This window comes from Lycium ferocissimum, chromosome 8 (assembly GCF_029784015.1).
Source record: "Lycium ferocissimum isolate CSIRO_LF1 chromosome 8, AGI_CSIRO_Lferr_CH_V1, whole genome shotgun sequence".
Classification (NCBI taxonomy): Eukaryota; Viridiplantae; Streptophyta; class Magnoliopsida; order Solanales; family Solanaceae; genus Lycium; species Lycium ferocissimum.
Window position 1 is genome coordinate 21,261,199 of NC_081349.1, and position 22,608 is coordinate 21,283,806.

Sequence of the window (22,608 nt, forward strand, 5' to 3'; positions counted from 1 at the left end):
GAAAATAATCAGTAGAATGAGAAAAACAATTGTAGAATACAAGGCAAGTATTCTCCGCTACTTAGAATGGAAAGCGCTTTTGCAACCCTTTGAAAGTGGATCGCAAGTAGGAGGTAAATAAGTTACATTTCCCTAATGAAGTTGCAAAAAAAAAAAAAAAAAAAAAAGGGGGCTAGAGATAAACCTCCCCACAGGGTACTGAAGTCAATGGTTCCCCCATCCTGGTTTTCTTTTCCTTTTCTTTTTGATCCTTGAACCAAAATAGGTTTGGTTTGAATATAAACCTTATACCTTTAACGATTAAATTTTCTTTCCCCGGTGAAATACTACATGATATGATCTTGGGCAAAGATGAGCATATAGTTTCTTGCACGGGAGATAAACTTGTTCCAAATTTTAATAAAGAATAAAGAGTGGTACATATGCTAGAGGATCAAAAAAAAAAAAAAAAAAAAAAAAAAGAGAGAGAAAGATATGTACATATACTAGAGGAGTAGAGGGGCTGGAAAATGGTAGCTCAAGTACAGATGTTAAGCGTATCATTTAGGCCCATAAACAATGGATACTTCTTCGGTTGATTTGACATTACTGTGAAATGTGCTTTTGAGGTTCCTCTAATCTTTTACTCTATTTGATTGGCCTTTGTCCGTTTAAGTTAATTAAACTAGATGATGGATGGTAGATGTTCTATATTTGTGATCTTTGATGAATTGTTGATGCATTTATGTCCAGCCTTTTTCCGTTTGTTATATCTCTTGGAATCTCGGGTGAGCTGGTAAGGGAGTAGGATACTTAATGTCTGCAAATGCGTTTTCTCTTCTTGATTATTCATTATGAATGGTGGAATGCACACATTATGGGTAAATGAAGAAGGTGCCTAAATCCTAGTTAGTTAGTATCATCAAGTCAATGCACCTCTGTATCTGTAGTTAGAGGATTTGTCAGAGTTTAAACTATTTTTACGCTGGCCATCAACATGCCGCAGCCCATCAATTTCGTTTAACCCAATTGTATGAACTGTTCTGGTTACTTGGTTGTACTTTATCGTCTTTTCTTTGGGAAATTGTGGTGGTTGTCTTGAGTAAGCAATGTAGAAGAGAAGTTGTTCCCCGACTTGGTAATTTTTTAAATTGTTTTTGATGCATCTTCCTTTCCCAGACATTTCCCCCTCATCGTGTGATAGTTATTTGAATTTCTTCCAGGCTTCTGTGGTGATGAGTTACGATGGTTTAGATGATCTAATTGATGGTGAAGGATCTAAAAACCTATCTGATATTCATCCTGATGGAGGAGCAGATGATTATGATTTCTCCTTAATGTGTAAACAATTCTCTTCAATCATGTTGGGTTCTTCTCCACCTGTTGAATTATTCAATGGGACAACATCCAACCATGGAGACAATGGGCTTTGGGCCACAAAAATTTGTAGAGAGTTTCTCTCTAGCTCTGTGGGTGAACAATTGATCAGTCCCGATTCCCTATATGAGACATGGCAAATTTTCTATTCGGGGGCGGCTAATATTCCTGATACTTTGGAGACAGAAACAAGACAAGACTTGCAGTTCACTGTGGATAAACCTTCTAACCTGCCTCACCATGGGGTCAAACAGAATGATGAATTGGTTGAAGTAATGCTCGATCAGTCTATTAGCTTTATTCCTGGGCTCAGCAAACGGAACTCTCGTCAGCTGGAAAACTGTGGCTTTCACACAGTGAGACTTGGAACTATCTAGCCTACTATCATTTTGCTCGCAAACTCATCATTCTAATGATCATCTGGTATATGTGTAGTTGCGCAAATTGCTGCAGCATTTTCCTCGGACATATGTTGATCTGCAAAATGCACAGGGTGGAATTGAGGATGGGCAATACTTGATTTTTATTGGAAAAATCAAATCCTCAAGGTGAATCACCTTTTCAGAAGTTCTTACCTTAGCTTTTCTGTTTTGCAAGAGGACTAACTGTTCATGGTTGATTCTAATTGTTGTGCATGTAAGATTATTTCTATTTCTTTTTGGAATGTGGAATAGTTAGCGCAATTTTATTTTGGATTCAGAAATCTGTTTTTCAGCTTTGAAACTTGGGGAAAATGGGCCTGCTCCTCCACCTTCTCCACTTAAGTACCAGATTTGTTTCGATAACCACATTTCGGACTTGTTAAATTGAATAATTTTCTTTTGTATTTTTCCATGCAGGGGAATAAGAGCTAGTTATTCTTTGTCATTCCTTGAGGTGGTTGTCGCTTGTGATGTTGTAGATAATGAATCACCATCCACTTCTAGGGATGATAGTGCTGATTTAATGAGTGATAAAGCTGATAATGTCAGGAAGAAAACAGTATTTTTACACTTGAAAAAGTTTTTCCGTGGCACTCGCTTCACGTATCTACCTTTTCTCAAGAGCCTAGAGGAGAAGCAAAAGGTGGGAGACATTGTATGTGTCAGTGGTAAGGTGAGTTGATCAATCTATATTTCATCATTCGAAGAATTTGATGAGTCTCGTTATTTTCTTCTAGCAATTTTAACTTTAATGCTGATGACAAATTTTTGGTACTCATTGCACCAGTAACCTCTTAAGCTAAACTAAAGATGATATGTCTATAACGTGATCTGGAAACAATTGGTTACTTGTTTTAGTTATATCATATATGATATAGTAGTTTCTGAGAGTTCCAAAAGCTAAGAATTTGATACGAAGTTGAGCGCGATTTGATGAACTTTCTCATGGGAAACTTCATATTATGATTGTAGGCCGTTATGTGGAGCAATCAATTGTTTATGATTATTATGAATACATGTCTTTAATCAATTGTTTATGATTATTATGAATACATGTCTTTTATCATTGCGGCACTGCATCTTATTTTGGTTTTCTTAATTTCTCACATATTGTAATCTGTATGTTACTATTTGAAAGGTGCGAATTATGAGGTCAAAAAATCATTACGAGATGAGGGAATACAATATGGATGTGCTACAAGATGAAAAGGATCCATTAGTTTGTGCACAAGGGAGGCCGTATCCTATTTATCCTTCAAAAGGAGGTTTAAGCTCTAACTTTCTTAGGGATGTGATTTCAAGGTGAGATCTCAAATCTGAGCTGCTTTTTAGTAGTATGTGCAAAGTTGTATCTTTAAGAAGCTATTTCTTGCCATTTTGTCATGAAAAGCTTATGTGTTTTATGTTCATTCTCACATTTTACTTTCTTATTTTTCAGATATCTGTTTATTTGGTTTTAGTTTTACATGTATTTATGTAGTGTGTTATCAGTAACGCATTGCCTAAATCAGAACAACTACTTTGTTTAAGGCACATGATGTATGTTGTCGATTCCATTGAACTTGCCTTTAGTTTTTTGAAATTGTTCAAGGAGGACTCAATTTTGTATCAAATTATGTTAAAACTTTCATAGGCTGCATGGCATAGCAGGAAGAAAAGCATATGCATGTATTTTGATGATCTCATTAACCCTACTTTAGTTTTTTGAAGCTGCACAAGCATTTTATCGGAATAATAGAACTCTAAAATTTCCGTAGACTTCATGAACAGGAGGGTTAAGGACAAGCTTGAACTTGACACAAGAGAGGTTATGAATTAGTGGTTGGTCAATTTGATAATTGAATCAGTGCACAACCTCTGAGGACAGTCGCAATAAAGATTACTAGTCAATTTCTGATGTCGCTAAAGGCAAAGAGGGAAGATTTCGTGAGATTTTGCTCGGAAAATGAGTCGATAAGGGAAGATCTGACTAGCTTCCAAGGATGGTTTTTTAGTGAGGAAGACCTAGTGAAACCCATGACTCAAGTTTCGGATCCAATCCAAGATGAAATGGTTGGAAAGATCTTTTGAGGAAGAAGAGTGAGGACACCAATTTACTAAGGTCTTTCTCCAACTATGTGATGAGGCTGAGGATGGTTTGAAAGTGCCGCGAAATGTGTTAACTGAGTTTTATAGAAAAGGATTGCCTCTAATTTTACTGGTTTGGCGCTTAAGCTGGATTGCGCTCGGGAGTGTGTGATACTAAGCCTAATCAGTTGAAAGAGTGTGACTTTAGGCCTATTTGTTTGATCAATAACTACACAGAAAGTATCATTTGTATATATTAGTCATGTGCATAGATCAAGAAGCTGTCAGTTTCTTGAGTGATCTTCCATAGCAGATAGGCTGTGGATGCATTCCTACTGGTTAATGAGTTTATTTAAGAGGTTGAATGATGACGGCAGGTCCACATGAGGCTGCAAGACCATCAAATGCAAAGATAAGGCCATTGCAATCTTTATCAGAAAAGGTCGTTGCAATGAGAGAATAAGGAGAGCAGAAACTAAGGCTTGGAAAAGAGACAAGATCTCGTTCTTGTACTAATATTTTATTAAGGTCAGGTAAATGTAGAGGAACTGCAGAAAAACTGTCATTTAGGAATCTTACCAAATGTAGTGAAACTGATGTTTCCTAGTTCTTGTTTCACCGAGTAATAAATTAGAAAGAATTATCAAAGGAAGAACCTAAAACACCTATGAAAAGTGTCACGACCCAGAACTAGAGTTCCATGACCGGCACCCAATGAAACTCACGTCCGTTGAGCAAACTCTTAGCCCCATAATGATAAGAAAGCTTAACCGTATAATGAAGATTTAGGCATCTCTGTACCATCACATGCATGCAAATTGGGTACTAGGTGGTCCGTTACCATCAAGCAGAATTTTAAAACTCAAAAACGCAAATAAGAAGTCAACAAGCGTCCCAAAGGCATCGTGTTAACAAAAAAGTAAGCCCATCTAATGGACATTGTCATGTGAACTACCCAGAATATACATACACAGCCTACTTGGCTCACAAGATTTAGTAGCTATTCCGGAAATCTAGAGTCCTTACATAATTGCAGGATACCTTCTTGCTTTTGTTTATACCTGTTCAATACTAGCTTGGTACTTAATGTTATTTATCTATAAAAATACTGATTACCTATCAAAGGAATTTCCCAAGATAAGCTTGTTTGTACTTGGTGTAGGTGTATGTTAATGCTCATAGTCATACAATGCTTTCTGTTAATTGCTGGTGAATGTGGAGAACCTTTTTAAAATTACAAGGCTATATTAGAGCACACAAGTGCAAAGGACATCTTGAAGAATATTGTGAATTGAAATTTAGCATAGCTACTTATTCCTCTGTCAAATGGCGTAACTGAACTATTCTATATGATAAAATGTAACTAAATAATGGCTCTAATACCACTAGTGTTAGCACTCTACTTTCTGTGGTGGTCTGACAACTTTCTTTTTCATTTGAAGATAAACATGACACTAGTTGATGATATAAGAGTAATGAAAGTACAGAGCTGAACAATGATCATGTTATGTGGAGTCTGGCTTCTTTTAACTAGGTCCTAGCTTCCAAATTTGTCATTGTCAGCGTCTGTTCTCTGCACCAGCTTTCTTGTAGTGTCTGCCTGTAGCGACTATTCCAGCTGATCCCTTTATGTTGTCTTGAGATTTGATTGTTTTCTTAATTGAAACATGGACATAGTTTCTTGCTGGAAGTTGTACAAAGAATGTGTTTTGTCATCTTGCATGGTTTATTGGTTTATTGCTTTTTGTAATTTTGATATTATCTCTGGGTACCATTCTTCTCAAGTATTATATGCCTTTTTTTTAAATATTTAAATAGAGCCTTAAAGGTGCTTCCATCCAATGTCGATCCTATACCTGAAGATCTGGCTCATGATTTTGGACTCCTATGCCTTCATGACGTAAGTTATTGCTCTCATTTGGCTCATCAGATTTACGTTGTCTTCTATTTGTTTTATACTGCATCATATATACTGGAAAATGAAATGATGTTTTGCTGGAAAGAGTTCTGGTATCATTCCAATGAAATTCGATGGCCCTGAGAGTGAGACTAACAATTGAAAATGAGATCTTTCAGGAATATACGTTGATTGCATGTCATATTTTCTGTTTCTGCAAACATGCAACATGTTGTGTAACATTCTTTTGAGTGAAACAATGACAAAGCTAAGGAGGATCAGGAAGAAAGAACACAAGGTTTCCTGTTATTTTCTGTACAACTGAATGTCAACTGACTAAGAAATAGAACATATCAATTTATATTAGAATAAAACTTCTGTAAGTACTTATCAATTATTTTTTAATCATTACTTGTGCTTTTCCATTCTCCTGCACATAAATTGACCTTTCATTTCTGAGAGAAAGTTAGGTTAATTAGTTAAGGGTATAGTGATACAATCAATCTTTTCCAGAGAAAATACATGAGAAATGTTGAATTACTATCAAGAAGCTGATTAAGTATTTAGCACCTTACTGACACCCCAAGATCTCACTGTCCGATCTCTGTAACAGACTTTCTATTTCTTGAGGCTCACATTTCCTCTCCAATGATGAAGGATGATCTTATTCATGGTTGATTATTTAAATCATCGTCGCATGCTTGTGGTGTTAAAAGATTAAAGCAGAGAATTTTTCCTTTACTTTACCTATTGACTTTCAAAATTCAGGGTTTAGCTCACTCTTCTTCAGTCTCGAGTTTTTTTCTCCACTCCTCCTTTATTACACTCTCGTAATAGTAATTTGGAGCTTCTCCAGTCCCCTTTCTCTGATGCTTGTATCATGTGCATGAATAATAATGAGACTGCTGAAGATCTTTTTCTTGGCCCGATTTGTTTCTTGGGACAAACACACGAAAAATGTTTGTTAATGGGGATGGAGGGACTCAAACCTAGAACTTTTGTTTGCTCTGGTATTATGTTGATCTGTGTTAACCACCTTATTCAAAAGCTTAATTTTTAAACGAGAGAAGCTTTTGTTTATTTATTTACTCTATGTCAGGGACAAGCCTTTTTACTTCCAATCTCCTTATTTGTTGAGACTGATTTTTCTTTTTCCTCTTGCGGCTTTACAATAAGCAGGCATATGCAGGAATTCACCAGCCAAAAAGTGTAAAAGAGGCTGAGTTAGCTCGCAAGAGGCTTGTATTTGATGAATTCTTTTATCTTCAGGTAATCATAGTTTTCGGTATTAGAGGAGCTAAATAGTTTTTTAGTAGTTGAATTCCCTGCTTTCCCTTTCCTTTTTCAATTTCAACATAAAGGTAGATCTATTTTTTTTATAAATTAATAAATTTCATGAGACAGGACAAAAGCTTGCCTGTACACAAGAAGACATGGTTTTCTACAAATAAAACCCAATCATCTATACATGTAGGAATTTCATGGTTGCACCAAAAAGAAATAAGGGAAAATAGGCTATTCCTCAAGTGTACACAGTCTTTCTCTACTCCCTCAAAAGCTCGCATATTCTTCTCTCCATATGATCCACATAAGTGCTAGAGGAGCAAAATCCCATGCCCAGCATCTTCTCTTCCTTCTTCTAGAAGCCCAACTAAACATTGTTGCTTTTACAGTGCCCTGCATCACCCTCTCAAGTCCGAACCATCTCAGAATTTCCCACCATAAAAAAGAAGCTATCGGACAATGTAAAAGTAGGTGATTCACATCTTCTCCCGATTCTTTGCACATGAAACACCAACTAACACAAGTAATCACCCCCTGGAAGTACTAAAATATCATATAGAACTCCTGATTTTGGTTTTCTCGTGAATTGGATTTTAGGCTGCACTTGGTTTTTCTTCTTTTTCCTCTTTTCTTTTTTCCTTTTTACTTTGATTCTTTAGTTATATGCACGTGATGCTGGAACAGGTACACTCTTGTATTGAGAAGCATCGTTCTTGGGCCTTTATTTTACTGTGATGAGGGAGGTTTTAAATATAAATATCATTTAACTTAGTAAGATAAAGGGATGGGCATGGAGGTAGATTACATCTCTTTACAATGAAGAACTTCAGTTCTTAAACCATTATTGTATTTTGATTTTTGAGTAGTAGATATCTTCCCCAAACACTGATATTAGAAAAGTGAAACTCAGTCGGAAAAAGAAATTCCTTTCCTGGGTAACATCTCAAGAGCATTGTTTCTGCACCAGATGTCTATAGGAAACATGCAGTACAAATCTTTGATTCCGTCAAATGCCTTTATTGCGGGGACCAGTAGTATCCCTGTTCCCACTTTCTGGATATGTATAACATAATCAACTCTGTCAAGGTGTTGTTGAACCTAATTGAGCTACCCATTATGATTTTCGTATGAAGGTTCTCTCTCTCTCTCTCTCTCTTCCCCCTCTGAACTTGATTTTTTCTACGTAACTAATTATTTTATTACCAAAGTTAGCAATTGCAACTCAAAAATTGTTCAAAGATTGGACATGCTGCCCCAATCTTAGTATTAACCATTTTTACTTCTACCCCATCTCCCAGAATTAATACATCAAATTTCCATAGTCCACCCTCCTAACAACATCAGTTAATCCTTTGTACAAATATCCAGTGCATATTCCTTTAAGGATAGAAGTTAAAATCATCTAACCCTTCTTATTAGTCTAGGCTTCATTCTTCCAAATATACCATGTAATTCAACGGGGATCAGCTTGAACATGTATGTTGATCAGGGGCGAATTTATAGGCAAAATTTGGGGCACGTGAACCCATGGTCTCTCCGTAAAGCTAGGTATTTTATGTATATATTTTCTGAAATTGGTATAATATTATCTGTTGGCACCCGTATTACAAGAAGGTTAAATGGTACACTTGGTTGAATGATGAGTTATTTACCTAGAGGACTAGGGATCAATTCCCACTTAATACATTTTTTCCTTTTTTTTTTTTTTTAAGTGGTGCACCCATGTTCCGGAAATCCTAGATTCGCCTCTGAAGTTTATTATAACAAAAATGTTACTTTACGACAGTCAATTTGCTGCTGGAGAATTTGATAATATGCGCATGAAAATGGAGGCACAATAACAGACTTTCAGATCTTGAAGCACAATAGGAGACATGGATGCTTTTCAATGATCCTCGTGGCTTGAGATGCTTTTAATATCACTAACTGTTTTTTTTGTCTTTCAGCTTGGGCGGTTATTCCAAATGCTTGAAGGTCTTGGTACCAAAGTAGAGAAAGATGGATTGCTGGATAAGTATCGGAAATCGGAATTCAATTTGATAAACACAGATGGATGGTCCATGCTGACTAAGAAATTTCTGAAGGCTCTTCCTTATTCTCTTACATCGAGTCAATTGCGAGCTGCTTCAGAAATTATTTGGGATCTAAAGCAACCTGTCCCCATGAATCGTCTACTACAGGTAGTGAAATCTGCTTTACTGTTTACTTGCAAGTTGTTTTTGGGGCCCCGGGGTGTGTGGCCGCGGCGGGGGGGGTGGGGGGGGGGGGGGGGGGAGAGGATTTTGCGGTATTCGTCCATTTCTTCTAACATCACATCATTCTTATTACAAGTCATTGGCTTTTACTCTTAAGACGTTTAACTGGGAGATTAACTAATTCTGTATTTCTATTGATAATTTGATCATTCAGGATGTTGTAATTTGGTGGCTCTACTTTACGAGTCTCCAATCTTAATCTGCACAATCCATTCTTTTGTTTCTGTCATTGCCTTTGTGAATACTGTTTTGGAAGTAATGTTATTACTTGTATTGAATTGGGAATAAAAACTTTTATTTGAAGGCCCTCCTATGTTATTATATGATGTTAATACACATGAGCGCGCATACATACATTACGTACATACACAAATAAATCATAACATACCTATAATGTACATGTATATATGTGCTATAATGTGTACGTATGTGTGTTTGTGTGATGATTCTTGTAAGCACCTTTATTGCTTAAGATTTTAAAATTGTTTCTCTTATTTTCCAACATATTTTTTTAATTTCTTGATCTTCTACAATGAGTGATGTTAAAAGGAACTTTTTTTTTTATTATGCTTGTACTCCAAGGAAAAATGATGACAAAGTATAGATGAAACTATTGGCATCATTTTTCATTTTTTCTGGCTAAAGCTTGTGCAAATGGACAGTTTATTTGCTCGGGCTAAACATGTGGATATCTTGCCTCCAGTTCTCCAAAATTTAAGTGAGGATGTTGGGGTGGAGCAGAATTATCAGCAACCAAAGCTTTTAATCATTTCTCTTTCTTCTCCAAAAGTTAACTTATGCTGATGAGAAACCTTCCGTGAAGAAAGACACAAATGATCTTAACGGATGGTTAACATGTCCTAGTTAAAAACAACATTTTCCTAGTTTTGACTTCTTTTTTAATTTCAAATTTACTTTGACAAATTATTTTTTGCTGTCGAGTTGGATATTTTACTTGCCTTCTCTCAATAAATGATTTTTCTTTTTAACTCTTTTTTCGTCATATATCGGCCAGAAATGATAATCTTGCTTCTAGAATAGAATTACTCGACTTTCTTTTGGAAGACTAGAGAGGTTATTGCGGATTTGATGTGGGTGTGTTTCAAATTTGTGCACTTTTTCAGGGTGATGTTGGATGCGGGAAAACTGTGGTTGCTTTTTTAGCATGTTTGGAGGTTATCAGTTTAGGTTACCAGGTTAGTCAGCACCAATATTTCTTGCTGCATGAATGTGTATTTTCTTTGTGGGTATATTTTGCTTTGTTTTATTAGCTATGTTATGATCGTTAATACAAGTATCCATAAAAGAATTTGGTTTGCATACATCCTTTCTAGAATACAATCTTGGAGCTATAAGATCTTTCGGCCTTCTACATACCCAGTGTCACATGTAATAATTGCTAAGTTCTCATCTTTAGGCAGCTTTTATGGTCCCAACCGAGTTGCTTGCTGTTCAGCATTATGAGCAAATTAAAAACTTATTAGGCAACATGGAAGCGGCAGATTGCAAACCATCAGTTGCTCTATTGACTGGCTCAACATCTACAAAGGAATCACGGTTGATTCGCCAGGTAAGAAATCTTAAGTCAGCACTTCAACTTTTCCTTGTTACATGGTTTGTATTACCATTGATGTGGGATATCTCTAAGCAAAAGCTGCTTTGCTGACTTTGAAATTTAGGCTTCAAATTGAGTGAAAAGGTACACATTAGCACAGTATGGCTTAAAAGGTAGTGAAATAGAGAATCGTATGTGATAGTCGTCTAAACTTTGCAGCAGTAAAGTGTTCTTAAAGGAGAACACAAGAATGAAGAGTTAGAGGGACAAAAGGGTTGCTGGAATCCACATGAGTTTCTTGGTGAATGTCTATCAATATCTAAAGCCTAATAATTCTTAGCAAACATGAAGCACTAAATTCTTACCTTTATCCTACTTTTTCATGAGTACATTGTAACCTTTGGTGGTTGATAACTGATAACTACATCTATCTCGAAAAACATCTTGCTATCGGACCTATCAAAAAAAAAAACCTGCTAACAGTTGGCACAAGCTATTTGCATATGCAGGCAATTTCATTCCTTTATTTATTATTGTTGAACTGTGTGAACCGTCTCATCTCAGAATTTAAGTTGTTAGAGGGGAGATTCTTTTATTTGTCTTAGGTTTGTGACATCATGTGTAAGCCTGATTCTTTTTCTCGCACCGACCGAAGATACTTTCTTGATCAATGACGAAGTCACTCAAAATTAAGACCTTTCCTTGCACTGGTATCATGTTAAGTTATATGAACCCCCTACCTAAAAGCTTAAATGGACTAAACTGGAGAATCCTCCTTATTATCACAAAATCACCTATAACTGACATGCTTTTTGTGTCAGTGGTATTACGTTTCTCCTTTCGGTTTATTTTACTGTTTGCCATATGTTGGCAGGGTCTCCAAACTGGAGATATCTCTTTGGTCATTGGGACTCACAGCTTAATCGCTGAAAAAGTGGAATTTTCAGTTTTACGCATTGCTGTTGTGGATGAGCAACATCGGTTTGGAGTTATCCAGAGAGGACGATTTAATAGCAAGGTAATGTGCTTGAACCTGCCTCGCCCTGATTGGTGATTGCGCTGCTAGGATTTTCTGAGGATTTTCCCACTATGCAATCAAGATGAAACCAAACAAGGAATATAACAAATCGTTTACTCATTTCCATCGGACTGTTTTACTTGTGAATGTCAGGTTGTTAGTTTTCTTTTTGCGCGTAGTGAAGTGGAGATTGCTTTGTTGGGTCTATTATGCTCTTCAAGTTTCTCTAGCTAATGACGAGCTTTTGTAAGAAAGGAGCAATCTGTTGCACTAGGGCAGAACATGATATAATAGTATACTTAATTTGTGGAGTACTGAAGCTATATGTTGCTTAGATGATTCGTTAAATTTTATTGATGACAACTTGATGTACTGATGTAAACTTACACTGCTTCTATGAGGGGCTTCTTGATTGTGAGTTTCATGAATCAATATGATATCTTATCATAAATATTTTAATGTTGTAAAAGCTTTTGACTAAAACTAACCAGATTTTTTTAGTTAAGTGTGCAGCTTGACGGTTCCTTTTTCTAAAAAAAAAAAAAAGAAAAAAAAAAAGATCTTATTGTGGTTAACATGATCAGTTTGCAGTTATCTATAATGCAAAAGCTCCAAACTAGTGAATGGTCATCTCTTTTTATGTCAATAGACCATAACACTTAAATACGAGGTTGTCTTTAATTTCGAGGATCTGTCAGAATCTCCATGCATCGATGCCAATGCACTACTTTAATTTGGAAATTCTTTATAACAAGGAAAAGAAGCCTATGAACTCATGCAGATGTTTGGTTTCACTTGGTATCTTTCTTTAACCGGGAATTGATTGAAGCCTGTGGTCTTGCAGTTATATTACAACTCAATAAGTTCCAAGCTGTCTTCGAGTATCTCGGACGATTCCTCCAAGGACAGTGTAGTTATGGCTCCTCATGTCCTAGCTATGTCGGCCACTCCAATCCCGAGGTCACTTGCTCTAGCTTTGTATGGAGATATGTCTTTGACACAGGTGTGTTAAGAGTCTCTATCCTTCCTTATGTCGATATGCTACTGCCTGCTTACTGAGATCATTTTTGATGATTAATACATGCTTTTAGTACTGGGATTGGAGCTAAGTACTTTCAAGTTGTTTTTTGCCCAAAGCACTATCTCCATAGATTCAATTTGACTTTCAATTTTCATTTTTCAATAACTTATATACTTTTCGGGGAGTAACTTAAAGTATGTGTAAGGAAAGGACCCATATAAGTTTTGAACTGGGTGCCACTAGCCCTTGGGGATTTCTCAGTTATAAAAACAAAATTGTGCATGGAAAGGAATGTCGAGACAAAACTAAAATGGGAACAATAATAATAGCGGTAATCTTGGGTTTTCCTCCTTTACATATTTATTGTGCTATTTTATTTTGCAATACTCTTTTGTGAATTATGTTGCATGTAAAGATTTGTTACACCTACACTTGAGCTTCTAGCGAGTAATTCAAGGGGTGGGATAACAAGATTTAGTTAGGCATACTGTGAAAAATTTGGGCAAGGAAAGCCGTTTGCTCTTTGAGTCCTCTTTACCTGGTTTTCTTGATTTTGTTGGCAGTTCAACAGTGTGAGTTGGTTGCTATAAGTTTTAGTTTCTTGCTGTAACTTCAGAATAATCACCTTTTTATATGGGCTGTTTTTCTTTGCTGAATTTCTTGTAACAACAGATCACTGATTTGCCTCCTGGAAGAATTCCTGTTGAAACATTTGTGATTGAAGGAAATGAACCTGGATTTGAGAAGGTCTATCAGGTCATATATTTTCTTTTCCCTTAGTCTCAGGCACAATTACACTTTGTATTTCTTTGAAGCTTGAAGCATGATATTTAGGTAGTTCTTGTTGGTAATACTGACATCTACAACTCTCTGTTCCATCCTGACAGAATAATCAGCTTTGCTGCTTATAATCATTAACCTAGAGTAACGGGACTTTTGAAGTCAAAGATGTTATTATTGTTACTATACTAAATAAGAATGCAGTCCATTTGTATTTGTCAGTCACAAGCTAAGCTTCCTTTAAAGCCGTTGTTCTTTTGTTGTAACTGCGTATCTTCCAAGAGGCTTGTCCTAAACCTCTTGCATTCTGCTCTTTCTCATTTATAGGATCTTCTTTTCGTCATATGTTTTGTCTTACTTCCTTTAGCACTATTTGTGGTACAGATGATGTCTGATGAGTTAGAAGTAGGGGGTAAGATATATCTTGTTTATCCGGTCATTGAACAATCCGAGCAATTGCCTCAGCTTCGTGCAGCTTCTGCTGATCTTGAGACTATATCTCAAAAGTTTTCAAGTTACAACTGTGGTCTCTTACATGGAAAAATGAAGGGTGACGATAAAAGTGAAGCACTAAACCTGTTTAGATCCGGAGAAACCAATATCTTGCTCTCAACGCAAGTTATTGAGATTGGGGTTGATATTCCAGATGCATCTATGATGGTTGTTATGAATGCTGAGAGATTTGGAATTGCTCAATTGCATCAACTTAGAGGACGAGTTGGACGTGGAGAAAGGAAGTCCAAGTGTATATTGGTGGCATCAACTGACAGCAGTCTAAGTCGCTTGCAGGTGCTTGAGAAATCATCTGACGGTTTTTACCTCGCAAATATGGATCTTGTAATGAGAGGACCTGGAGACTTACTTGGGAGGAAGCAGTCAGGACATCTTCCAGAGTTTCCTATTGCTCGGTTAGAGATAGATGGAAATATCATACAAGATGCTCATCTTGCTGCTTTGGTGAGTATCAATTCCTATAAATGACTTCAATGTCTAATTCATAAGTTTCTGGATCTTTACGAGTAAATCAGGTTGGATGAGTTTACGCATCCTTTTACACGCTATATATCTTATTTTCTGTTAATCAACTTGGGATTTAGATGCAAAATTTTGGAAACACAGGGAAACAATATGAGTTGGATAAAAATCATATTCTTTGTATGCGAGAATCATTAATTATAGCCAAACGTTAACAAAAGAAAAACATCACTACATAAGTTCCCCAGTCTATGCTAAATTTTTATTCCCTAATCTATACATCTTAATAAAACATTGAATAACATCGAAGAACAAAACATACATACCGCAAAATATAGCAAAAAAAATATGCTAAGCTGAAGCCAAACATTCTAGAACAATTAAGGAGAAAAGTACCTACAAAGGAAGAGGAGAGGAGGGCTATCGCAAATCAATTGGCCAATAAAGTTGAAATGAAGTGGGTTTTCTTCTTCGAACCAGCTTCTTCTTTTACTTCGAATTGAAACAAGAAAAAGAAGATATGCATGTCCCGAAAAATAAAGAGAAAGAAGAAAAATTGAAAATAGTTTTCCAACAGAACTGTGGTCTCTTTGTGTTCAACACATGTCTGACAATTTAGGAGTGCCAAATGGGCGGGTTGGACTGAATTTGACCCACTCAAGTTACTTGGGCTGAAATGGTTTGGGTCATATGGGCTAAACAATAGGTCATGTTATGTCCCACATCGGTATAATATGTGCTGGTGTGGGGGTTTAAATAGCTTTTGGGCTCTCCCACCTCACTAGCTAGCTTTTGAGGTGTGAGTTAGGTCCAAGGTTGTTACAAATGGTATCAGAGCTACCCACCGCCCTTCGTGCCTGGGATGGTGATGCCGATATGGCAGTGTTCGCCCGGGGCTAGCAAGGTCTAGCGTATAGCTGTGGAGGACGGATGCGGAGTTGTTATGTCCCACATTGGTATAATATGTGCTGGTGTGGGGGTTTATTTAGCTTTGGGCTCTCCCACCTCAATAGCTAGCTTTTGGGCTGTGAGTTAGGTCCAAGATAGTTACAGGTCATAATCCAATCCGCCCAACGCTTAATTACCTAATAGAACCTTTTTTCGTTTATTATGACTTTATATAACACATTAAACAAAAAAAGAATAAATTAAAAATATTTTGTCAAGGTTTCTCATGCATCAATTTGGACTACATTTCAACCCTACTTTTAGACGTGCTAAATTAATAAATGGGTGGGTCACAAACTTGGATGGGTTGGGCAGATCATGTCTTGATGGACTAATATTTTCCACCTCAATCTGACACTAGTACATAGTTATATATATTTTGTGCTATGCTTCCTAGATCTCAAAAACATGTCATATTCATGATACATCCTCAAATCTACAGTCTGGTAGTCTGGTTCCATATTTTATGCAACATTGTCATATTTTTCCTTTTTATTCATGTTTTGACCATTTGTACTTTTTCTCTAGATTACATTTTGTAAGGTATCGTATGCTAGATTAAATTTCTTTCTGACATTTGTTGGCAACTCGTCTGTTTTGTCTTTTATTCTTCTTCTATTTCACTTATTATGATTTATGCATGTGAGGAAACGAATTCATCGGCATAATGTTCCGTCTTGAAAACATAGTCAACCATAATAATATTCCAGACAGTGAGATCATTTACTTAATCCTCATACTGAATGGAGGATGCATTTATGTATTTTTTTTCTCAAAATTTGCATCATAGCTTCTACTCCGTTTGTCCCAATTTATGTGGCACACTTTTCTTTTTAGTCTGTCCCAAAAGAATGTCACCTTTCTATAGTTAGAAACAATTTAACTTTATGAAAGGATTTACAGCCACACAAATTTGTTGGGGACCACAAATTTCAGAAGTTTCCTTTTTTTCTTAAACTCCGTTCCAAGTCAAATAATGCCACATAAATTGGACAGAGGGAGTATTACATTTGAAATTTTTGTTGGTGAGGTATCGAACCTCGTGTCTTTGTTTCGTCTACTAAAATTAAATATTGGTTCTTCAGTAGCTAAGATGGAGCCATAATATTTATCTTGGATAATTGTTTATATTTTATGTGATCAATCCTAATGTTGGCTGAAATTTGATGATCATGAGATATTGCTACTTGTTACCACTTTAGTTGCTTGGATCCTCCAAAAGTGCTGCCTCACTGTTTTGAAGGATCAGAGCAACGTAAGTGATAACAAGTAGATGCTTGTGAGCTGTGGGATTAAAAAGTTATGATGGATATGCTATTTATTCAGAGTTTGTGGTCTATAGTTCTATGTTGTTTATTTGACATCTCTGTATATTCTGTTTATCCCCTTATTTTAGGTTTTTTCTGCCAAACAAAACTAAGATATTCTTGATCATGGTTCCAGAAAATCTTGGGTGATTCTCTTGATCTGGAGAAATATCCAAAGATCAAGGCTGAACTTAGCATGAGGCAGCCACTGTGTCTTCTAGGTGACTAGTCTCCAGCTATGACGGGTAAGGCGTGAAGTTCCAATTATGATGGCCTGGACACTCAACTATAGAATTTGCATAGTAACTTTGTATATGATTTGAAGATCTTGATGTACATCAATCAATGAAAAACTTCATTTTTGTACATGCTGTAAAAGGGATGTTGGCCCTTGTGTATATCCAATTTTGTAAGACCTCTTCCAAGCTGCTACAACTTTGTCTTTAGAAGTTCATTTGTGTTTCATGATATAGAGGACCTATTACACAGACATAGCAGGTTTCAGTATGTTTGAGAGACGACACTATCGATGCTTTGGTACTGAAGACAGATGTGGTAGCAGTTTTTGTTCTTCTCGTTGTACTTTATTGTGTATCTTGGGCAAAAATTACTTGCTTATCTGAAGTCAAGAGGCGGATCTAGAGTACAACGTGTGGGTTCACGTGAAGCTAGTAGTTTTTGTTTAGATCTTGTATGTATATAGTAAGAAATCCCCTAAAAATTCATAATTTTTTTACTGTAAGTTCAGTTATTATTGTACATTAATTTGAAATTGTTGTATGAATTTATAAACTTTAAATTCTGAATCCGTCTCTGTATGAAGTGTCACTCAAGGCTCAAACCTCTTGACATTCGCAAGAATAGCAACGGTGCCCAAACAAATAATTATTAGAATAACAGACTTTGGTTTGATAGATGTAGATGTTACACGTGAGTTTTATACGTGGTGTCGAACTTATGAACCCATTTTCTTTTTGATTTTGTGATTAGTCTTTGAATCTAGAAAGAATACAGAAGTAAGCTAAAAATGCAATTCGAATGAAGAAATTCAGAATATTATTTTCTAATATCTCAATTGGTCAGATTCGTAATCAAGTGTCACCTTCCGGTGAATAATCGAAAGAACCACTTTAAGTAATTCCAAATGAAAGTAGATCGATTCTTTTTCACTCCTGAAGAGGTGCATATCTTGCCTGGATCTTCTTGTATAATTGTACAGAACAATAATATCGAAAGGTTAGATACAAAAATCACCTTAAATCTAAGAAATCAAGTTGGTGGGTTGATCTGGGTGAAGAAAAAAAGAAATGAATTGAATATGGGAGTTATGTTGGGTCGTTAAAAATATCAGTAAATGGTAAGTTCTATAGAACATCCACAAAATGAGTATTGCAGAGATGTATTTCCGAAATGTGATTTAGGTTAACGTCACATTTAGATCGTCCATTAAATCACATTTCATATACGTTTTTCACATTTTGAAATTATCTTATATCACACAATAGTAAAATCTATCAGACAAAACTTCATATTTTTGGGGAAAAGATTCTAAGATTTATGTACCACTATAAAGTAGGGAGAATTTCTAGTACTTAGGGAATTTTTGGTGCGCGGGGATAATTTGGAATGAATTAGTTCAAGAATAATAATCCAAAGACTATAATCTCAGGATAACTCAGTCCGCGTACCAAACGACGCCTTAAGTCTTACTCCCTCTGTCCCAATTTATGTGACACACTTTCCTTTTTAGTCTGTCCCAAAGGAATGTCTCTTTTTTATAGTTAGAAATAATTTAACTTTATGAGATGATTTATAACCATACAATTAAGACTTATTTTTTATAGTTAGAAATAATTTAACTTTATAAGATGATTTATAACCATACAATTAAGACTTATTTTGGATCATAAATATCAAAAGTCTTCCTTTCTTTTTTAAATTTCGTGTCAAGTCAAATAATGTTATGTAAATTGACCGGGGGGGGGGGGGAGTAATAGATGAGTAAACAAATGAAATGTCATTGGACATATTCACTATAAAACAAGCAGACAGGTTGGGTCCAATTGTCCCCTACACAATGATCAAGATACGTCCCACAATAGTCCATATTTCCAACCTAATCATCAGGCTTGGGCCAATACATACTTGTCTTTTTGGGAGACCTTTCAAGTTTGAACTCCACTTTCCATGCAGATTAGGTTTTTCTGTCCACTCGTGTGCGTGTTGTTTGTGGCCTTCTTTTCTGTTTACTTTTACCAATTCTTTGCACACATAAAAATGGCAATCACAATCATATCAGTCGTGTTTTTAATTGATAAAATAATGTATTTATACAATAATAGCATCTTAAGTATTTACATCAGTCTCATATATCGGATATACAGGCAGAATAATATCATCAATAGAATATATTCCTCAGAGATGATAGCATTTTTGGTCCTTCGATTAGTGATAAATTCTGAATGATCCTTCTAATATTTGTGTTTTTAGTCCCTTTATGTAGGGAGTGTGTTGGTCTTTAGATTGCTTTTTACAAATGTATTATCGTTAAAGATGGAGTAACAATACAAACTTAATATAACACATGCATATTAAGCACTAAAACAGTTTATAATCATGATAAATTTGTGAATATTCAAGAGAAAAGAAATCAAAATTCCATATTTCAACTAATTGAAAGTTAAATATAGTATACATACACTGGAGAATTATTTCTAGATTTTAATTTACAATTAGAATTTCAATTTAAACATCTCAAGACCTATTATTTGCGAGAAGAAAAAACAAGATGTTAGATGTAAAGCACCATATATTGTCAAAGGTCCCCCTTTTGCACGTAATGTTGACTAACCTTTTCAATTCATTTATTGTGACCTAAGTTGATTTACATTTTAGTTGATGACCAGCACCTGTAACAAACTTGAGACTTTTTCAGACCTTTGATTTTACATATATATGTAACTCATCCGTAAATTTGGGCAAATATAATATATATGACTATATAAGTCAAGCATTCGACAATTAAACTAGCTGACAATTACATAGCATGAAATTATGCTTTTAATTCTTAGTCCAAATTGACTTTCTCTCTCTATGCGCTTTTATTTTTATTCTTTCTTCTTGATGATGAAAATAATAAGAGTGGTAATTCAATTCCATGTGATTCATTTAAATGTCAAAACAAATTCTTGATGATGAAAGTTAAGAGAAACCGGAGTTCGTAGAAAACAATTTTGGTAGTTGAAGGAGTTGAATGAGTCTAAATATAATTTATGAAATTTAATAGTTTTGCTGCAATAATATTTATTTTCATGTACGTATATATAGTAAGTATAACGCGAAGCATGGAGTGGAACCTGACATAGATTCCATTGACAATTATATATCCCAACCATTTCTATTTTATTTATTCGTCTATAGTAGCTCTTCATGTTTTTTATTCTTCAACTTAATCCACAAATTTGAATTTGAAATTTGACCAGCATTAGTTAATTTCATGCTGATCTTTTTTTTTTCTTTTTTAATTTTATAAGTTTATCAAATATCCTTCTATATTTAGAGAGTGAGTGAGAGGGGGAGAGAGAGAGAGATTGCAAAAAAGAAAAAAAGGCGAAAATTTAAATGAAAATAATTCTTGAGAGGAGAGGCTAATTCAATATCTGAAGTTTTTGAATTTCTATAAGTACCTTAAGTTAATGCTACAACAATAATTGAGTTCATAGTCAGGTGTTTATATATATACTAGCAACACATGCCCTTGCGATGCACGAGCCGAACATGTCTATTCACTTTAATTAGCCAGTTTTCAAGGTTTGTATTTTGAAAATAACTTTTAAAAATATTCTAATTGTTATTATATATACAAAATGTATTTTATGTACTATCACTTTAGTTGTAATTAAAAGTCTTTGAGATGGAAAGAGTCGGACCTTTTTATCATTATCATGATGATGAAAGTTGTTCGTTGATGTAAAAGAAAATTAGTAAGAATATGAGGGAAAATAAATATTTTGGTTCTAAATTTTTTCTTTTAAATTCTTCAATATTTTATATGTATACCGACAGGTTGATATCCATTTCAATTAAGTAACTATTCAGATCCAAACATAAGAACCATTTTGTTGTATATATTGGATTAAAATATTTTCATTAAATTAATTAAAAAATATATTTTAATTTTTTATATTAATTTTTACAAAGAAATCAAAATTAGAAAGATATATGTTATATCATTAATCACCAAATTTTAATTCTGAAATGAAAATATAAAGTAATACATTTTATAAATGTAAAGAAACAATAATCGAGAGGCAAAGGAGAGTAAATAAGTAAAGTATTGACAATGAAGGAAAACGGGGATAAATGTCACTCCCATCCTTTACTTTTACTTGTCGACGTTAACATATCAAGGAAAAAAATCAAGGAAAAAAAAATCTTCTTCTTATTTTACCTCTCACGTTAATTATTCATTTTTAAATCATTTTCTGAGGCTATTGAGACTATATACCAATAAATATGGATATTATGATAAAATATATACTTTATTTATTAATTTTCAAAGAACGTGAAAAGTCAAAAGTGAACAAGTTATGTATAGGAGCATTAAAATAACTTTTGGTACAAATGTCATTGCTATTGCTCGTCCTCTCTTCACACTTAAAGTAGACATATATTTAGTAATGTGGCCAAGTAATAAGGACGAAGGGAGTACTTCATATTTTTAGTAATGTGGGCAAGTAACATGGGACGGAAGAAGTATTTCATTTATTAATTCTTAAATAACGTGAAAAGTCAAAAGTCAAAAGTAAAAGTGCACAGAGGAAATACATATGTGTTGGAGAATTAAAATAGAAGTGTACACGTGTATACATGAGAAGAGAATAAATATTCAGTGCTATGTCATATATCCACATGGGATTTATTAATTCTCAAAGACTGTGAAAAGTCAAAAATGAACAAATTAGAGTGCACGGAAGAAATAAATTTGTGTAGGAGAATTAAAATTGAACTGCATATGTTTATACTTGAGAAGAGAATAAATATTCAGCTAGAACATGAAAAATCAAAAGTGAACAAGTAAAAGTGCACGGAGGAAATAAATGTGTCGAAGAATTAAATTTGAAGTGCATACGTCTATACATGAGAAGAGAATTAAATATTAAGTACTATGACACATGTCTACGTTAATATGGACGAAGGAAGTACTTCGTTTTTATTAATTCTTAAAGAACGTAAAAAGTCAGGTATAGTAATGTGGCCAAGTAATATGGAACGGAAGGAGGACTTCATTTATTAATTCTTAAATAACGTGAAAAGTCAAAATGAATAAGTAAAAGTGCACGGAGGAAATAAATATGTGTCGGAGAATTAAAATAGAAGTGCACACGTGTGTACATGAGAAGAAAATAAATATTCAGCACTGTGGCATATATCCACGTGAGATTTATTACTTCTCAAAGAATGTGAAAAGTCAAAAGTGAACAAATTAAAGTGCATGGAGGAAATAAATTTATGTAGGAGAATTAAAATTGAACTACATATGTCTATACATGAGAAGAGAATAAATATTCAGCTAAAACACGAAAAGTCAAAAGTGAACAAGTAAAAGTGCACGAAGAAAATAAATGTGTCGGAGAATTAAATTTAAAGTGCATACGTCTATACATGAGAAGGGAATAAATATTAAGTATTATGATACATGTCTACATTGGATATAAAAATAG

General features: G+C 34.8%; 1 protein-coding gene across 2 annotated transcripts in view; it reads left to right on the forward strand.

Moving 5' to 3' along the window:
- The window catches only part of LOC132067520 (ATP-dependent DNA helicase homolog RECG, chloroplastic), a 97,582-nt gene extending 79,785 nt beyond the window's left edge, over positions 1–17,797 (forward strand). For both annotated transcript variants that reach the window (XM_059460787.1, XM_059460786.1), the window contains 14 exons: positions 1,203–1,712; positions 1,792–1,904; positions 2,196–2,451; positions 2,917–3,080; positions 5,664–5,745; positions 6,922–7,011; positions 8,973–9,206; positions 10,406–10,477; positions 10,699–10,851; positions 11,711–11,854; positions 12,699–12,857; positions 13,548–13,631; positions 14,040–14,612; positions 17,022–17,797. In XM_059460787.1, the coding sequence (XP_059316770.1) occupies positions 1,203–1,712; positions 1,792–1,904; positions 2,196–2,451; positions 2,917–3,080; positions 5,664–5,745; positions 6,922–7,011; positions 8,973–9,206; positions 10,406–10,477; positions 10,699–10,851; positions 11,711–11,854; positions 12,699–12,857; positions 13,548–13,631; positions 14,040–14,612; positions 17,022–17,114 (2,727 nt within the window). In that variant the 3' untranslated portion in view covers positions 17,115–17,797. The remainder of the gene's footprint in view (positions 1–1,202; positions 1,713–1,791; positions 1,905–2,195; positions 2,452–2,916; positions 3,081–5,663; positions 5,746–6,921; positions 7,012–8,972; positions 9,207–10,405; positions 10,478–10,698; positions 10,852–11,710; positions 11,855–12,698; positions 12,858–13,547; positions 13,632–14,039; positions 14,613–17,021) is intronic.
- The last annotated feature ends 4,811 nt before the right edge of the window (positions 17,798–22,608 follow it).